At 34.8% G+C, this 12,873-nt stretch overlaps 1 protein-coding gene across 1 annotated transcript; it reads left to right on the forward strand.

Annotated features, from left to right (window-relative positions):
- Nucleotides 1–8,028: 8,028 nt before the first annotated feature.
- Nucleotides 8,029–9,557, forward strand: LOC145611184 (zinc finger protein CONSTANS-LIKE 3-like). Its single transcript, XM_081666475.1, has 2 exons — nt 8,029–9,103; nt 9,191–9,557. The coding sequence occupies exons 1-2, from the start codon at nt 8,243–8,245 to the stop codon at nt 9,509–9,511; spliced, it is 1,182 nt and encodes a 393-aa protein (XP_081522601.1). The 5' UTR covers nt 8,029–8,242; the 3' UTR covers nt 9,512–9,557.
- The last annotated feature ends 3,316 nt before the right edge of the window (nt 9,558–12,873 follow it).

The following is a 12,873-nucleotide window of genomic DNA, read 5'->3' on the forward strand; positions in this document are numbered from 1 at the left end:
AAAAAAGTCAAAAAAATTACAAAATTGAAGGCTGTAATCCACGCTTTTAAGGAATTTCGGAGGTTACCGGGACCGGTGGCGAAAAGTGTTCAGATCCTAGGGGATACATCTCAAGGTCATATAATGCCGTCTGGAACCATATATGACCATTATATGTTGTCATAAATGTCCGTAGTGTAACTTGATTTTATGAATTTAGTGCAAGTTGTAATCGGGTAAATTGATTGTTTAAAGGCATGTTGGATGGTTTCATCCACCCAAATGGGCTCCGGAGGGTATTAGTGTCCCTGGTAAACATCTCGGCAATTTCAATTTTTTGGCGAAAAAAGGTCAAAAAATTACAAAATTGAAGGCTATTATCCACGCTTTTTGAGGAATTTCGGAGGTTGCAGGCCTGGTGGCGAACAGTGTTTAGATCTTTGGGGATAGATCTCAAAGTCATATAATGCCGTTTGGAACCATATATGACCATTATATGTTGTCATAAATGTCCGTGGTGTAGCTTGATTTTATGAAATCAGTGAAGTTGTAATCGTGTAAATTGACTGTTTAAAGGCGTATTGGATGGTTTTATCCACCCTAATAGGCGCTGGAGGATGTTGGGACCATGGTAAACATCTCGAAAAATTTTATTTCTGGGCGAAAAAAGGTCAAAACATTACAAAATTAATGGCTATTATCCTCGCTTTTTGAGGAATTTCGGAGGTTACGGGGCCCGGTGGCGAAAGTGTTGAGATCCTAAGGGATACACCTCGGGATTGTATAATGATGTTTGGAACCATATATGACCATTACATATTCTCATAAATAACCGTGGTGTAGCTTTATTTTATGAAATCAATGCAAGTTGTAATCGGATAAATTGACTGTTTAAAGACATATTGGATGGTTTTATCCACCCAAATGGGCTCCCGAAGGATATCAGGGACCATGGTTAATATCTCGGCAATTTTTATTTGCGGGCGAAAAAATACCAAAAAAATCAAAATTGAAGGCTATTATTCACGCTTTTTGAGGAATTTTGGAGGTTACGGGGTCCGGTGGCAGAAAGTGTTGAGATCGTAGGGGATACATCTTTAGGTCATATAATGCCGTTTGGAACCATGTATGACCATTTCATGTTGTCATAAATGTCCATGGTAGGCTTGAGTTCACGAAATCGGTGCAAGTTGCGAACGGGTAAATTGACCGTTTAAAGGCATATTGGATGGTTGCACCCACCCAAATAGACTATCGGGTTGTATCAGGGTCAATGGTAAGCATCTTAGAAATTTTTATTTCCAAGTCAAAATAAGTTTAAAATGGCCAAAATTAAAGGCTATACACGATTTCGGGTTAGATTTTGACATTTTTTTGAAAAATGAACTGAATGTGTTGGATGACTCGTGAGGTCATATATGGATGTTTGAAACCATTAGACACCGTTAAAGATGTCTATAAAGTACCAAAAATGAGTTTTGACTCTATTTTGAAATTTATGAAATACAGTGATGTCATATAAGTGTAATAATGTGATGTGACTTATTTATAACGATGTCATATATTTATAATGATGTCATATAAGTATATTGAAGTGATGTGACTTGACTATAATGATGTCATATAAGTAAATTGAAGTGATGTGACTTGACTTAAATGATGTCATGAAAGTATATATGAAGTGATGTGACTTGACTATAATGATGTCATGAAAGTAATTATTTAATGATGTGATGTTATAATGTCATAATATGACGTGACTTGACAATAGTGATGTCATAAAAGTATAATTATGCTTTATAAGTGATGTAATATGGGTAAAATATTGATGTGGTTTGACAATAATGATGAAAATGAACACATTATATGATATGATGATTGATTTGATAATAGTAACTATGAATAACCATGTTACTATTCGCATGTGTGTTATTGATATGATGTGATATGATGTTATTGATATATTTGAACCGCCTTTTTTTCATGTATTTTCCCTTTTTGGGGCCCACAAAAAATATATTTTGTAAAAATAAAAGTGCCAAAATGTAGATTTATACCCAGTCTTTGGATTCCACCAAAAAAAGGGGGTGTTATTATGACATTTTCACAAATTTGACCAATTATTGTGTTACTGTCTGTCGGGTGTTCACTAAGATTTTACAAGAGGTACACTATAGGGCTCTATAGGGGAAGGTGGGCAACTCAATGTTGAATAGCTATAATATAGTTATTTAATTCCGGACCTGAGGTAGGTTGTGTGCATTGCCAGACGCTAGGAAGAATGCACACAAAAATCTCACCGGGGGCAAGGAAAATATGACGGTGTCATAGCTTCGAGGCCGGGAATGTCGACCCGGCCATATTCTTGGAACGATGCAGACGCGACCTCGAATCTATGAAGCTGATATTGTTCGTCTTGCCTTCGACTAATTGTCCCACCGTTGACGTTGTACTTTATGTTAGTTTTGGGTGTTTTCAACTACTCCCTCCGTGTTTTTTTTAAAGTGTTACAGTTTGACCGGCACATATTTTTTGGCAATTTAATTGACTCAAATAAAATAAGAGGTAAGTGGGGTAATTAGAGTATTAAAAATTTGTAAAAGAAAGATAGTGAGGTTAATAGTTTATTGAAAAGTAATGAATGTGAGAGGAATGAGATAATAAAAAGTAGTAGTGTGTTTAGGTGGGGACCATGAGAGGAGAGAGATATAATATTTTAATGTAGCTTTTTTCCAAAAAAGAAAGTGTAACAAAAACCCGGCCGAATTTGGTAAGTGTAACACTTATTAAAACACAGAGGGAGTATATTTTTTGTAATAACTTTTTGTTGTTGCATGACTCGTAGTTCGGGGATTCACTCGGCGAAGCAGTGGTACAACGCGACAAATATTTGTTGATGGAGAACCTATGTGAGTTTGGGGGTTCCAGCTTTTGTTACCGTCGGGAAACCTTGGCGAACTAAAGGAACACCATCTGTTGCCTTATTTCAGTCGTCTACATATGGTATCCGCGAAACGATGAGGAAGTAATGTTTAGGGTGGCTTGACACGGACTATAATCAAATACGAGCGAGGACGATTAGTATTATTGATTAGTCCAATTCTTGACATTTTGTGACATGAAATAATCGTAGTAGCGAGTCTAGCCCGAGTTAACGATTGGAAATGCTGTTTTCACGTCTTACGGTGCTAGTTGAGGGATTCTGAAGAATTCTTGCAATCATATTTGTGGTTGTGGTTTGTATGCTCGGGATTTCTTGACATAGTGGTACGGAACACGTGTGAGTAGTGATCGGTTTTAATTTTTTGGTTGGCGGGCTCCATGCTTGTGCATCGAATTGAACCACACGCTAATAAACCTCTTCAGTGTTTTCTCCAATACGGTAAACCTTGGGCGAGGTATGGTTTTCTGTGTTTTATTCCTAATGACGGTATTGATGTCCATGTAAATCTTTTGTTTCCGCCTAACATCCTTTTAGGTGATTGGTGGACCTTGTAGCTGGGTCCATCCTCCAACCTCGGCGGCGAAAACCAAGCGTTGTTTGTCAGGTGTACGGTCTCTAGTTGTGCCCTGGGATGCAAAATGTTGAGGATGAATGGGCGTTCGTTCGTCACATACCTAATTCAGCGTTTTAAGCTAAGCACGAATGACGTTCGTGTACAAGTTGACTATCCCCGTTAAAAGGGAGAGCTCATGCGTGCTGGTGTCGAACGAGGAGTGCTACCTGGTTGATCCTGCCAATAGTCATATGCTTGGGCTAACACATATGACAAGTTATTTAAGCTAGTGAGATTAAGGGCATGTACACTTCAGCTTAATTTCAGTTCAGTTCAGCTCCAATCAGTTCAGTTTAGTTCAGTTCAGTTCAGCTCCTATTTTCCTTCTCTTATAAAATATTCATTTCATCTCAGTTCAGTTAAGCTCCAATCAGTTCAGTTCATTTCAGCTCAGTTCACTTAATGTGAACAGACCCTAAATGTGTTAAAAATTTAATCCAGCCTAACCTGATTCGGAAGTAACTCAATTCAGATTTCAACTTCTATGGGCAAATTGATTTAATAAGACTCAAAATCCAACTAGACCTGAGTCGTTCTTATTAACTCAAACGAACTTGACCCAATTATCTGTATCGACTTAGGGACTAAAGTCTGGTCTAATTTACCATCTTTATCTACGTAATACAATCATGTGTCATCTACAATATGTCATAATTTTATTTATTATTTTTATTTTTTAATTTTCTTGTTTAGGAACACAAGCACACTACCAATTTCACAAGTAATTTACTAATTTGTACTTCGTATTTGAGAAAGGACAACGGTATGGCTTTCTAATATCGTATTATCGTGCCTTCATGTGTATATTTTGACTTGGTTATTATCATAATTAATGCCTAAGTAGTGACATGATTTTCTGTTTGCTTAAAAAAGAATAAGGACATAGCTCGTTTATAACAGGCATTAGGCAATGTAATCATAATTATTTTATTTAAATTTTTTTAGGGGAACATTAGGCAATGCATTATCTTAAATACTAGGTCTAAAATGATTCATATAAACATCATTTGCCTAACAATCTGTTGAAGTGCACCTTATTTCGTTACTGACGTACCCATCTAAATTTGTTGACGTATGAATGTATGATAACCTTTTTATTTTACTTTTGAAATTTATTTCACATTTGAATGATCAAATCATTGTAATTAAGTTAGAACTATATTATTAAAATGTAATGAACGTGATAATTTTTAAGCGTCTATTTTAAAAGAACATGAAGAACAAATATAATAAAAGAACATAAGAAGATATAAAAAAAAAAAGAACATAGAGCTATTTATAACAATAAATTAAACATAACACTATTTTATAAAGAACATCATCTTCAACCTTTGTCATATTATTCTCAAATTCAACATCCAAATTCATCGAATTTCAAAAAGAAAAATAAACAATGAATTTTATTATTACAAAATATTCTAATTCAAATCTAAAATAACACAATTAATGAAAAATAAATACAAAATTTCATTCAAAATTACCTTCGATCTTTGATTAACAATTCCACATATTCACCTTCATTAACAATCACTCCATTAACAAAATAATGATCAAAAGCACCACAAAACTTGATCTAAATGCGCAACCATGGTCTTCTATTCGTAGAATTTCTTTTTCTCTATAAATTTTCTATTTCTCTCTTAATATATTTATCCTCTCTCTAAAGAATTCAAACAAGTGAGATTAAAATATGAAGAAATATACAAATTTCTAAATTGAGATCGGGAAATAATTACCAAAATAGGTGCGGTGCTGCTGCTAATGGAGGAAGGTACGTGGTGTCGGTGGTTGATTGTTGGTGTAGCAGGGAGCAAGGGTGGCTAGAAGGTGGCTGGACGGTGGTTGGGCCTCACTAACGGAAACAGTAACAGGTTAAGGCATGTGATAAATGATTTTTTACAAACTCTGATTTAGGTGGTAGTAAAGTAAAAGGAAAAAAAAAATTAAACAGATAGCAAATGTGAAACATGGTGTTTTTAGTGGTGGCAAATGTCAAAATTTCCTAATTTTATAACACAGAGTTATTAGTTATTACTTGTATAACTTGTTAAGGATTTATCTATGTAGATTTAGAAAAAAAAAAATGAAATGTAATGGGACAATGGAAAATTTATATATCATCATCATATAGAATTGGATGTATTCAAACATTAAGAGTTTTCACTTTATTGTAGCATGATTAAATTCGAGCACAGGTTAGGCCAGCATGCCACGCGTTCATGCGGGTCGTGCTTAGAATGATTCAAGTAAAAGTCATAATGTGATGTCAACTTGGGTACGGTAGATCATTAAAAAGAGTTCTTGCGAGTAATATTTATGCTTTAGGTTAAGTTGTATAATATAAGTATCATGACTCTTTGTGCTCGTATCAAATTTGGAAAAATAATGTCCATGCACAACCCACAAGCATGCCTCGCTATCTTATCATGATGGCCTCGTGTTGAATCAGGTCAATTTCTTAACATGCTTGATCAACCCTCACATCGGCTTAGCACGTGCCCAAATCTGGCATGATTACATTTAGAGATTTTAGAGATTCCTTCAAAGTGCATATTAATAATTTGTTTATACATTAATGGGAACATAAATCACAGTCATAACGTTAGGTCAATCACCATAACACTAACAATTTTTCAAACAAATCTACGGGAGATTGTGTGATCAGATGCCACTGAGAATACTTCTGGGTGGTCATTTCCTTACCTTTCTGCTTCCTCTCTCCAAGCCTTACTTGCTAATTCAATTGGGTTAATTATTTATGTGAGATCTTATTCAAATAATGCTCATTTCCTTACTTAAATATAGAACTCAATTACCCTTTATTATTAAACCAAAAGTAACTTTACATCACGCGCACAACAGTCTTTTTTCTTTCCGAAATATTTGTTACTTTACCATATATAGTAATTTAATTAACAAACAAGTTCCGATTAGCACAATTATCTACAAGTCTAACTCATTTACATTCTATTAATCCCAATCTAATTTTCTTTCCAACTTACCATCAATATCAAAATTCATAATCAACAAAATTAAGTTACTCAAATTCCTAAAACCCCAATATTATTACCAACCAAATAGCACAAGAAATTGACAACATCCCAATCTTAGCTCAAATTGCATGCTAAGCTTTTGTGGGACCCATTATGTCTTATGTCGGCACAGCCCCATGAATCCATGATAGCTACAACTAGGGTTGTGCACAGGTCCAGAACCGGACCGGACCGGGACCCCTTGGACCTGAAGACCTGAATATGGAATTTTTGAGGACCGAGGACCGGACCTGAAAAAATCAGGTCCAGACCTGTCCGGACCTGAATATTCAGGTCCGGTCCGGTTTTAAGACCTGTTAGACCTGTTTGAGCAATTTTGATGTTTTTACCCTTGAAAAAATAATTAAATAACAACCTGTTAATTAAGAAGGCATATATCTTAAGTTACAAACTACAAGTCAAAGGTCTATAAGTACTACAAGTCAACAAGTCTTACTACACGTTTAGAATACATTTAACTATTTAAGTACTACTTAAAAATTACAAAAGTCCATCAATTTATAAATTACAAGAGCAACGTTACTGCTAATCTTGGTGGTTAGTGCTATAGTCTAGTACTCTGGTGAATATCTTTATGCATTTTGTAGAAATAACAAAGCTTATTATATAATCATATCTTCAGATCTACTATATTTTAATGCAAAGATGATAATTGTATGATGCTTTGTATTATTTACTTAACCAATTGAAGTATTAGCAGCAGCAAACAACAACAATACAATTCGAGCCTTAATAATTAAAAGTCCATGAATTTCTTCTCTGAATTCGCCATTAATGGGCCATTTAATAGATACTTTGTATATTTAACTTGTAAAATTGCAATGCAGAAAGTAATTAAACACAATTACACAATAGATGTCGAACAAGCAGATTTAAAAGTTTAGCAATTCAATACATACCTTTAACTCGACTTTCAGAAATCCGATGTAGAAGAGGCGGCACACGGTGAATCGGAGATGCTCAAAGTCGCCGGAAAAAATGGAGTATGTGTGACAGTGTGAGGGTGTGAGTGTGTGACTGCGTGAGAGTAGAGAAAAGTTTGAGTTTGCAAATGTTAGGGTTAGGGTAATAATGGGTAAGTCAGTAAGTGAGAAAATTCCCAAAAAATTTATAATTAAATTGCTTTTTTTAATAAAATCCGGGTTTCAGGTCCAGACCTGATTATTCCGGGTTTAGACCGGACCGGACCTGAAACCCGGAATCCACTTTTTCCTTGGACCGAAGACCGGCCCGGAATTAGCAGGTCCGGTCCGGGCTGATCCAGGTCCAGTCCGGTTCAGGTCCAAAATACGGTCTGGACCTATTTTTGCACAGCCCTAGCTACAACCCCTCCTCCCTCTCTCCCAAGTAGTTAAATTCCCAATTTATAAATTCATTAAAAATTAAGTCTTACAATTAAATTAATTTAATGAGAATTAAACTAAAACCAAGAAATTGATTTCCCCAAATCATGATACTTGGCCATTATTGATCCACGTGTCCTTCTGACCTCGTCATCACCTTCCCCCCATTTTTTGGTAAAATTGTACTAGTACTACAACAATACAACACTATTAACATTATTTTCTCATTTGAACACCCCCTTCTTTAAAATAATTCTTTCACTAATATAGTTTCTCTCTCTACTTGTTTCTCTCTCTAAAACCACCACTTATGGCAGCGACTCCGAGTATAGACGACAACAACAGCATGAAGGGGTTGCTAACTGGGTGGGGCCTGACTTTCACGGGCAAGCCGTGCGACAATTGCAATGTCGCCAATTCATTGTTGTATTGCAACACGGACTCGGCTTTCTTGTGCGGCCCGTGCGATGCCAAAATTCACCCCACAAGCAGATACCCTCGTCACGAACGTGTTTGGGTTTGCGAGGTCTGCGAGTCACAACCTGCTGTCGTCTTTTGTAAGGCGGATGGAGCTAACCTCTGCTCTTCTTGTGACCATGATATCCACTCGGCTAACCCCTTGGCCCGCCGCCATGAGCGTGTTGCTGTAATCCCCTTTCTCGACTCACCCATCGACGCTGTAACTGCTCGTTCCTCCGCCTTCCTCGTCCCCGACAACCTCGAGGCGACGGTTATCCCGAGTCGCGATATCATAATCAACAACAACAACAACATGAGCAACACGGGCGTGACGAATGACAGCAGCAGTGATGATGCGGACGCGTGGTTGATTCCGAATCCGAATAACAGCTTCCTATACAACGAATCCGATATTCTTAATTATAACTCGGGTTGTTCGAAATTCCAGTTTCAGCCAAACAATGATACTAAGCCGCAAATCATCGTTGATGACGATGCTCGTAATTACGCGTTTGCAGATAGTGTTGTCCCTTCTCAATCGCAGGGAAACACCAACAACAACTTTGCTATTAATAACAATAGTATTAATTATGTGAATTCTGATAGTTTGTTCGATAATTGCTTCAACATCGATTTCACTCAGCCAAACAAACACCACAAGAAGAACCACAACAACGATTCCCACCTCCTTTCGCCTTCCTTCAATTACTCGGTAATTATATATAAATCTATCAAGATGTTTGTTCTATTTAATATTGATGGTCAATGGATCGTAATCTTATGGTTTTATTGATTATAGGTTTCGTCATCGGATATTGGTGTCGTTCCAGACGGGAGCGCAACGTCGATGTCGTCGGACCTTTCGTATAGTTTTGCGAAATCCACGGCGGCGGCGGACGGAGCTCCGGCGATGGATAGAGAAGCGAGGGTGTTGAGATACAGAGAGAAGAGGAAGAACAGAAAGTTCGAGAAGACGATTCGCTACGCTTCTAGAAAGGCGTACGCCGAAACGCGTCCTAGAGTCAAAGGACGTTTCGCCAAACGTAATGATTCTAACGAATCGTCGGAGATTGATTTCGCCGTTGATAATGCTGGATACGGCGTCGTTCCAGCGTTTTGATCTTTAATTTTATCATACAAGTACTAATTGTTAAAAAAAAAAAGAACGTTTATAAAAGAGAAATGTGTTAATTCTTCTTAATTAGACAAAGGAAAGTATGAAAAGAAAGTTCTCGACCCTTCTAATCTTCTTTGTAACTCTATATTTCTCTGAATTTTTTCTTTTCTTTTCATGAAATATAATTTTAGTTTTATTAATTTTCATGTTAGGTTAATTAATGTTGTATTTAATCATTCCCTCAAAAAAAAATGTTGTATTTAATCAATGGCGGGTTTTTTCGCTGTTGATTGGATTGGAGGAGCAGTATAAAGACGATAAGTTGCTCCACATCGGAAAGAAATTAAATTAAATGTAATTAAAAATTGTCCCTTCGAAATGTAAAGGGACAATGACGGAATTTCTTGTAATAATATTAATTATTAATAATACTAATAATTAAAAAAAAAAAAAAATTGCTCTTTAATTTCTTGGCTGTACTTAATCGAGAGAGGGTGGATCTATTGCTGGATTCTTATTGGCTGATACCTGCTTTTTTGGGCAGTTGTTATTTTCATATTGTCTTTATTATATGATGATGATGTATTAGACTTAATAGGTGTATATTCTTTTTTAAATTAAATATATTTAATTTATGTCGACTAACCAAGATAAGGTTACTGTTGCTGAAAGCATTATTCAAATCAATCATGAAGCTTAAAAAACTTCAATTATTGTTTGTAACAAGTGAGAACTTTATTTGAAGGTAAGGCTATGTTTTCTTGTTTCAAGATATTGGTAACTTTTGAAATCTTTCACAACTACTAATACTTTTCTCACTCAATCAAACATCTGTTACAAGGCGTGTTCGACAACAATAACTTATAGGTTTGTATACTTGTTATAAAATGTGTTCAACAAAGTTTAGTTGTTTTGTTAAAAGAAAAAAGGTATGTATCAATTATTGTATAGAACGTTTGGCAAAGGAGAAACTAAGTGAGCACTAGCTTTTGACTATTTTTGGATGATGTATCGTCAAAAAATACAAAAATTAGCTTTCAAGATGATTAGGATTTAAAATAAAATAAGAGGAAAAAATCATCTTTCCAAAATGGAAAAGAGAGAAGGATTGATACATCAAAAGCATTACAAGACTACTAACCGTATAAATTTCAATAGTTGAACAACTAGTTGCGCAGAACTCGCATTTAAAACATATTTTGACTGCTAACTTCTAAAATTAAGCCCTAATAGCTAGCATAAAGGATTACAACATCAACTAATTTTTACTATAAATTCCACAGCAAACTAATTTTCCACCTTATATGGTACTGCGCTACTGCGTGCCTCTATCTTTGGTCTTGCATTGACCATATTTTCAACTAGTATACTTATATACAAAGGCAAATACTTCCTCTATTCTTTAGTTTTTGCTTGTAATATTTCTTATTTCACACTTGTTAATAATTCAATGACTAATATTTTTAATTATCAATATAGTGAAAAAAAATTGATAATTCAAAATTATAAGTCAAGACGAATCTAATAAAATCCCACATAATAATATACTAAATTTTAAGCAATGCAATTAAAAAAAAAAGAGAGAGCATATATTAGATTTAATTTGTCTCAAATGCTCATTTTTAAAATAAAAATACTACTTGTAGTATATTTTCTATACGGTTACTATTATGACTATGACGTGAGAGATTGTACTTCCTTTAGAAAAGTTTAGTACTATTACCTAAACTTTTGTGCCTGTCAAAGTGTGTTAGATAAATAAGAATGGATGGAGTATATTCTTTAATTTTTAAGTTAAATTTATAAAAAGATAATTTGATAATAGGGAATGGCTTCATTTTTAATTAACAAAATTGGTTACAACACTAATTAGTAATTAGGCAACTATAATCAAAGTGCGTGTAGAACACAACTTAACATAGGTGTGTACAATAACACCAACTTCAAACTAAGATCAAATACAATGACATAAATTACACTAATCACATCTAACAAGCGTTAAGGCGACATGCATATAAAAACTCAACAACTGGAATATTATTTATTAAATCAAGCATTATTCATAGTTTACAAAATGTAATGATGTTTCAAAAAAAAAAAAAAAAAAAAAGTAATGAATGTTTAATATGCGAACGAATCACAGTTTAAGAAATATATATTATATGTTTAATACACAAACTAATCATATGATTACCCCTTAAAGTAAGTGTGATTAAGCTAATTAAGTAAGGAAGGTTCCAGAAAAAGATAGACTTTCCCTTGAAAGAAAGGATAATTGGGTGCATAAAGGAAGTAGATGCATGTCTTGTTACCAATTTAGTAAAGCAATTAAAAAAATGAAGTGAATCACGAAAATGGGCATATTCTACTTGACTTGCTTTAGATAATCGTGATAATACAACTGCCTTTTGAAGCCGTTGAAGTATTACAACTCAACTTTCTCTTTAAGTTAGGTGCCTTTATGGGGTTTTGCCTCTTCTACCCCATTCTTCATCTCGTAAATTGTTTGCTTTTTTAAATTTATTTTTCTATTCTTTCCAAATCCAACCCTTGATATAGGTGAGTTTGATAACGTTTTAAGACTCTAAACTTTGGATGTATTATTGTATTATTATCTTCATTATTACTATTGTATTATTATTGTTATTGTCATAACTCATAAGGGATAAGTCTAATTAGATTGGACTCGGTTCAATTCACCTTGTTCATAATGATTAAATTCATGATTGTTATTAATTAAACTTGTTTTTAATTGATTTAATTACTACAGTACTATTTTAGGACAATTTTATATTGAATAAAATTTATTTTGTTTGGTTATATTTACCACTTGAAGTGAGCTATGGACTATTACTTAGCCGGATAACTTGGCTAATTGATTTGCAAAATAATACTACATCCGTTTCTTTTTATTTACAACAAATGAGTTTATTATGTCAAAAACTCATTGCAAATAAAAAGAAACAAAGGTAGTACGTAATATTGAGTTGAAACCTTGATAATAGTAGTTGAGGTCCCTTGAAAGTGTGGGGAGGGGGTCGCACACTATAATGGAATTCCCAATTTAAAAATCCCTATAATGGAGTTTGGTCGCACAATTTCACATTAAACCTCATCTATTAGGCCAAACATTGCTCAATTATTGGCCCAATGTTAGCATTGTACTGAGTATAAGCTGTAAAGGGTGATCTTTTCTTCTTGCTGGGTTTAGTGGAGGCTGTCTGTTGGAGTTTGTCAGTTGTTAGTTAGTTAATTGAGCTAAGACACGTTGCTTCTGCACAGGCCGTGCTGGTGAGCTTCTGTTTGTTACTGTGAGAAGGTCATGTTTGTGGGCCTACATGATACGGCAATATTGGCAACTTATG

The sequence above is a fragment of the Chenopodium album genome, chromosome 24, assembly GCF_948465745.1.
Source record: "Chenopodium album chromosome 24, dcCheAlbu1.1, whole genome shotgun sequence".
Classification (NCBI taxonomy): Eukaryota; Viridiplantae; Streptophyta; class Magnoliopsida; order Caryophyllales; family Amaranthaceae; genus Chenopodium; species Chenopodium album.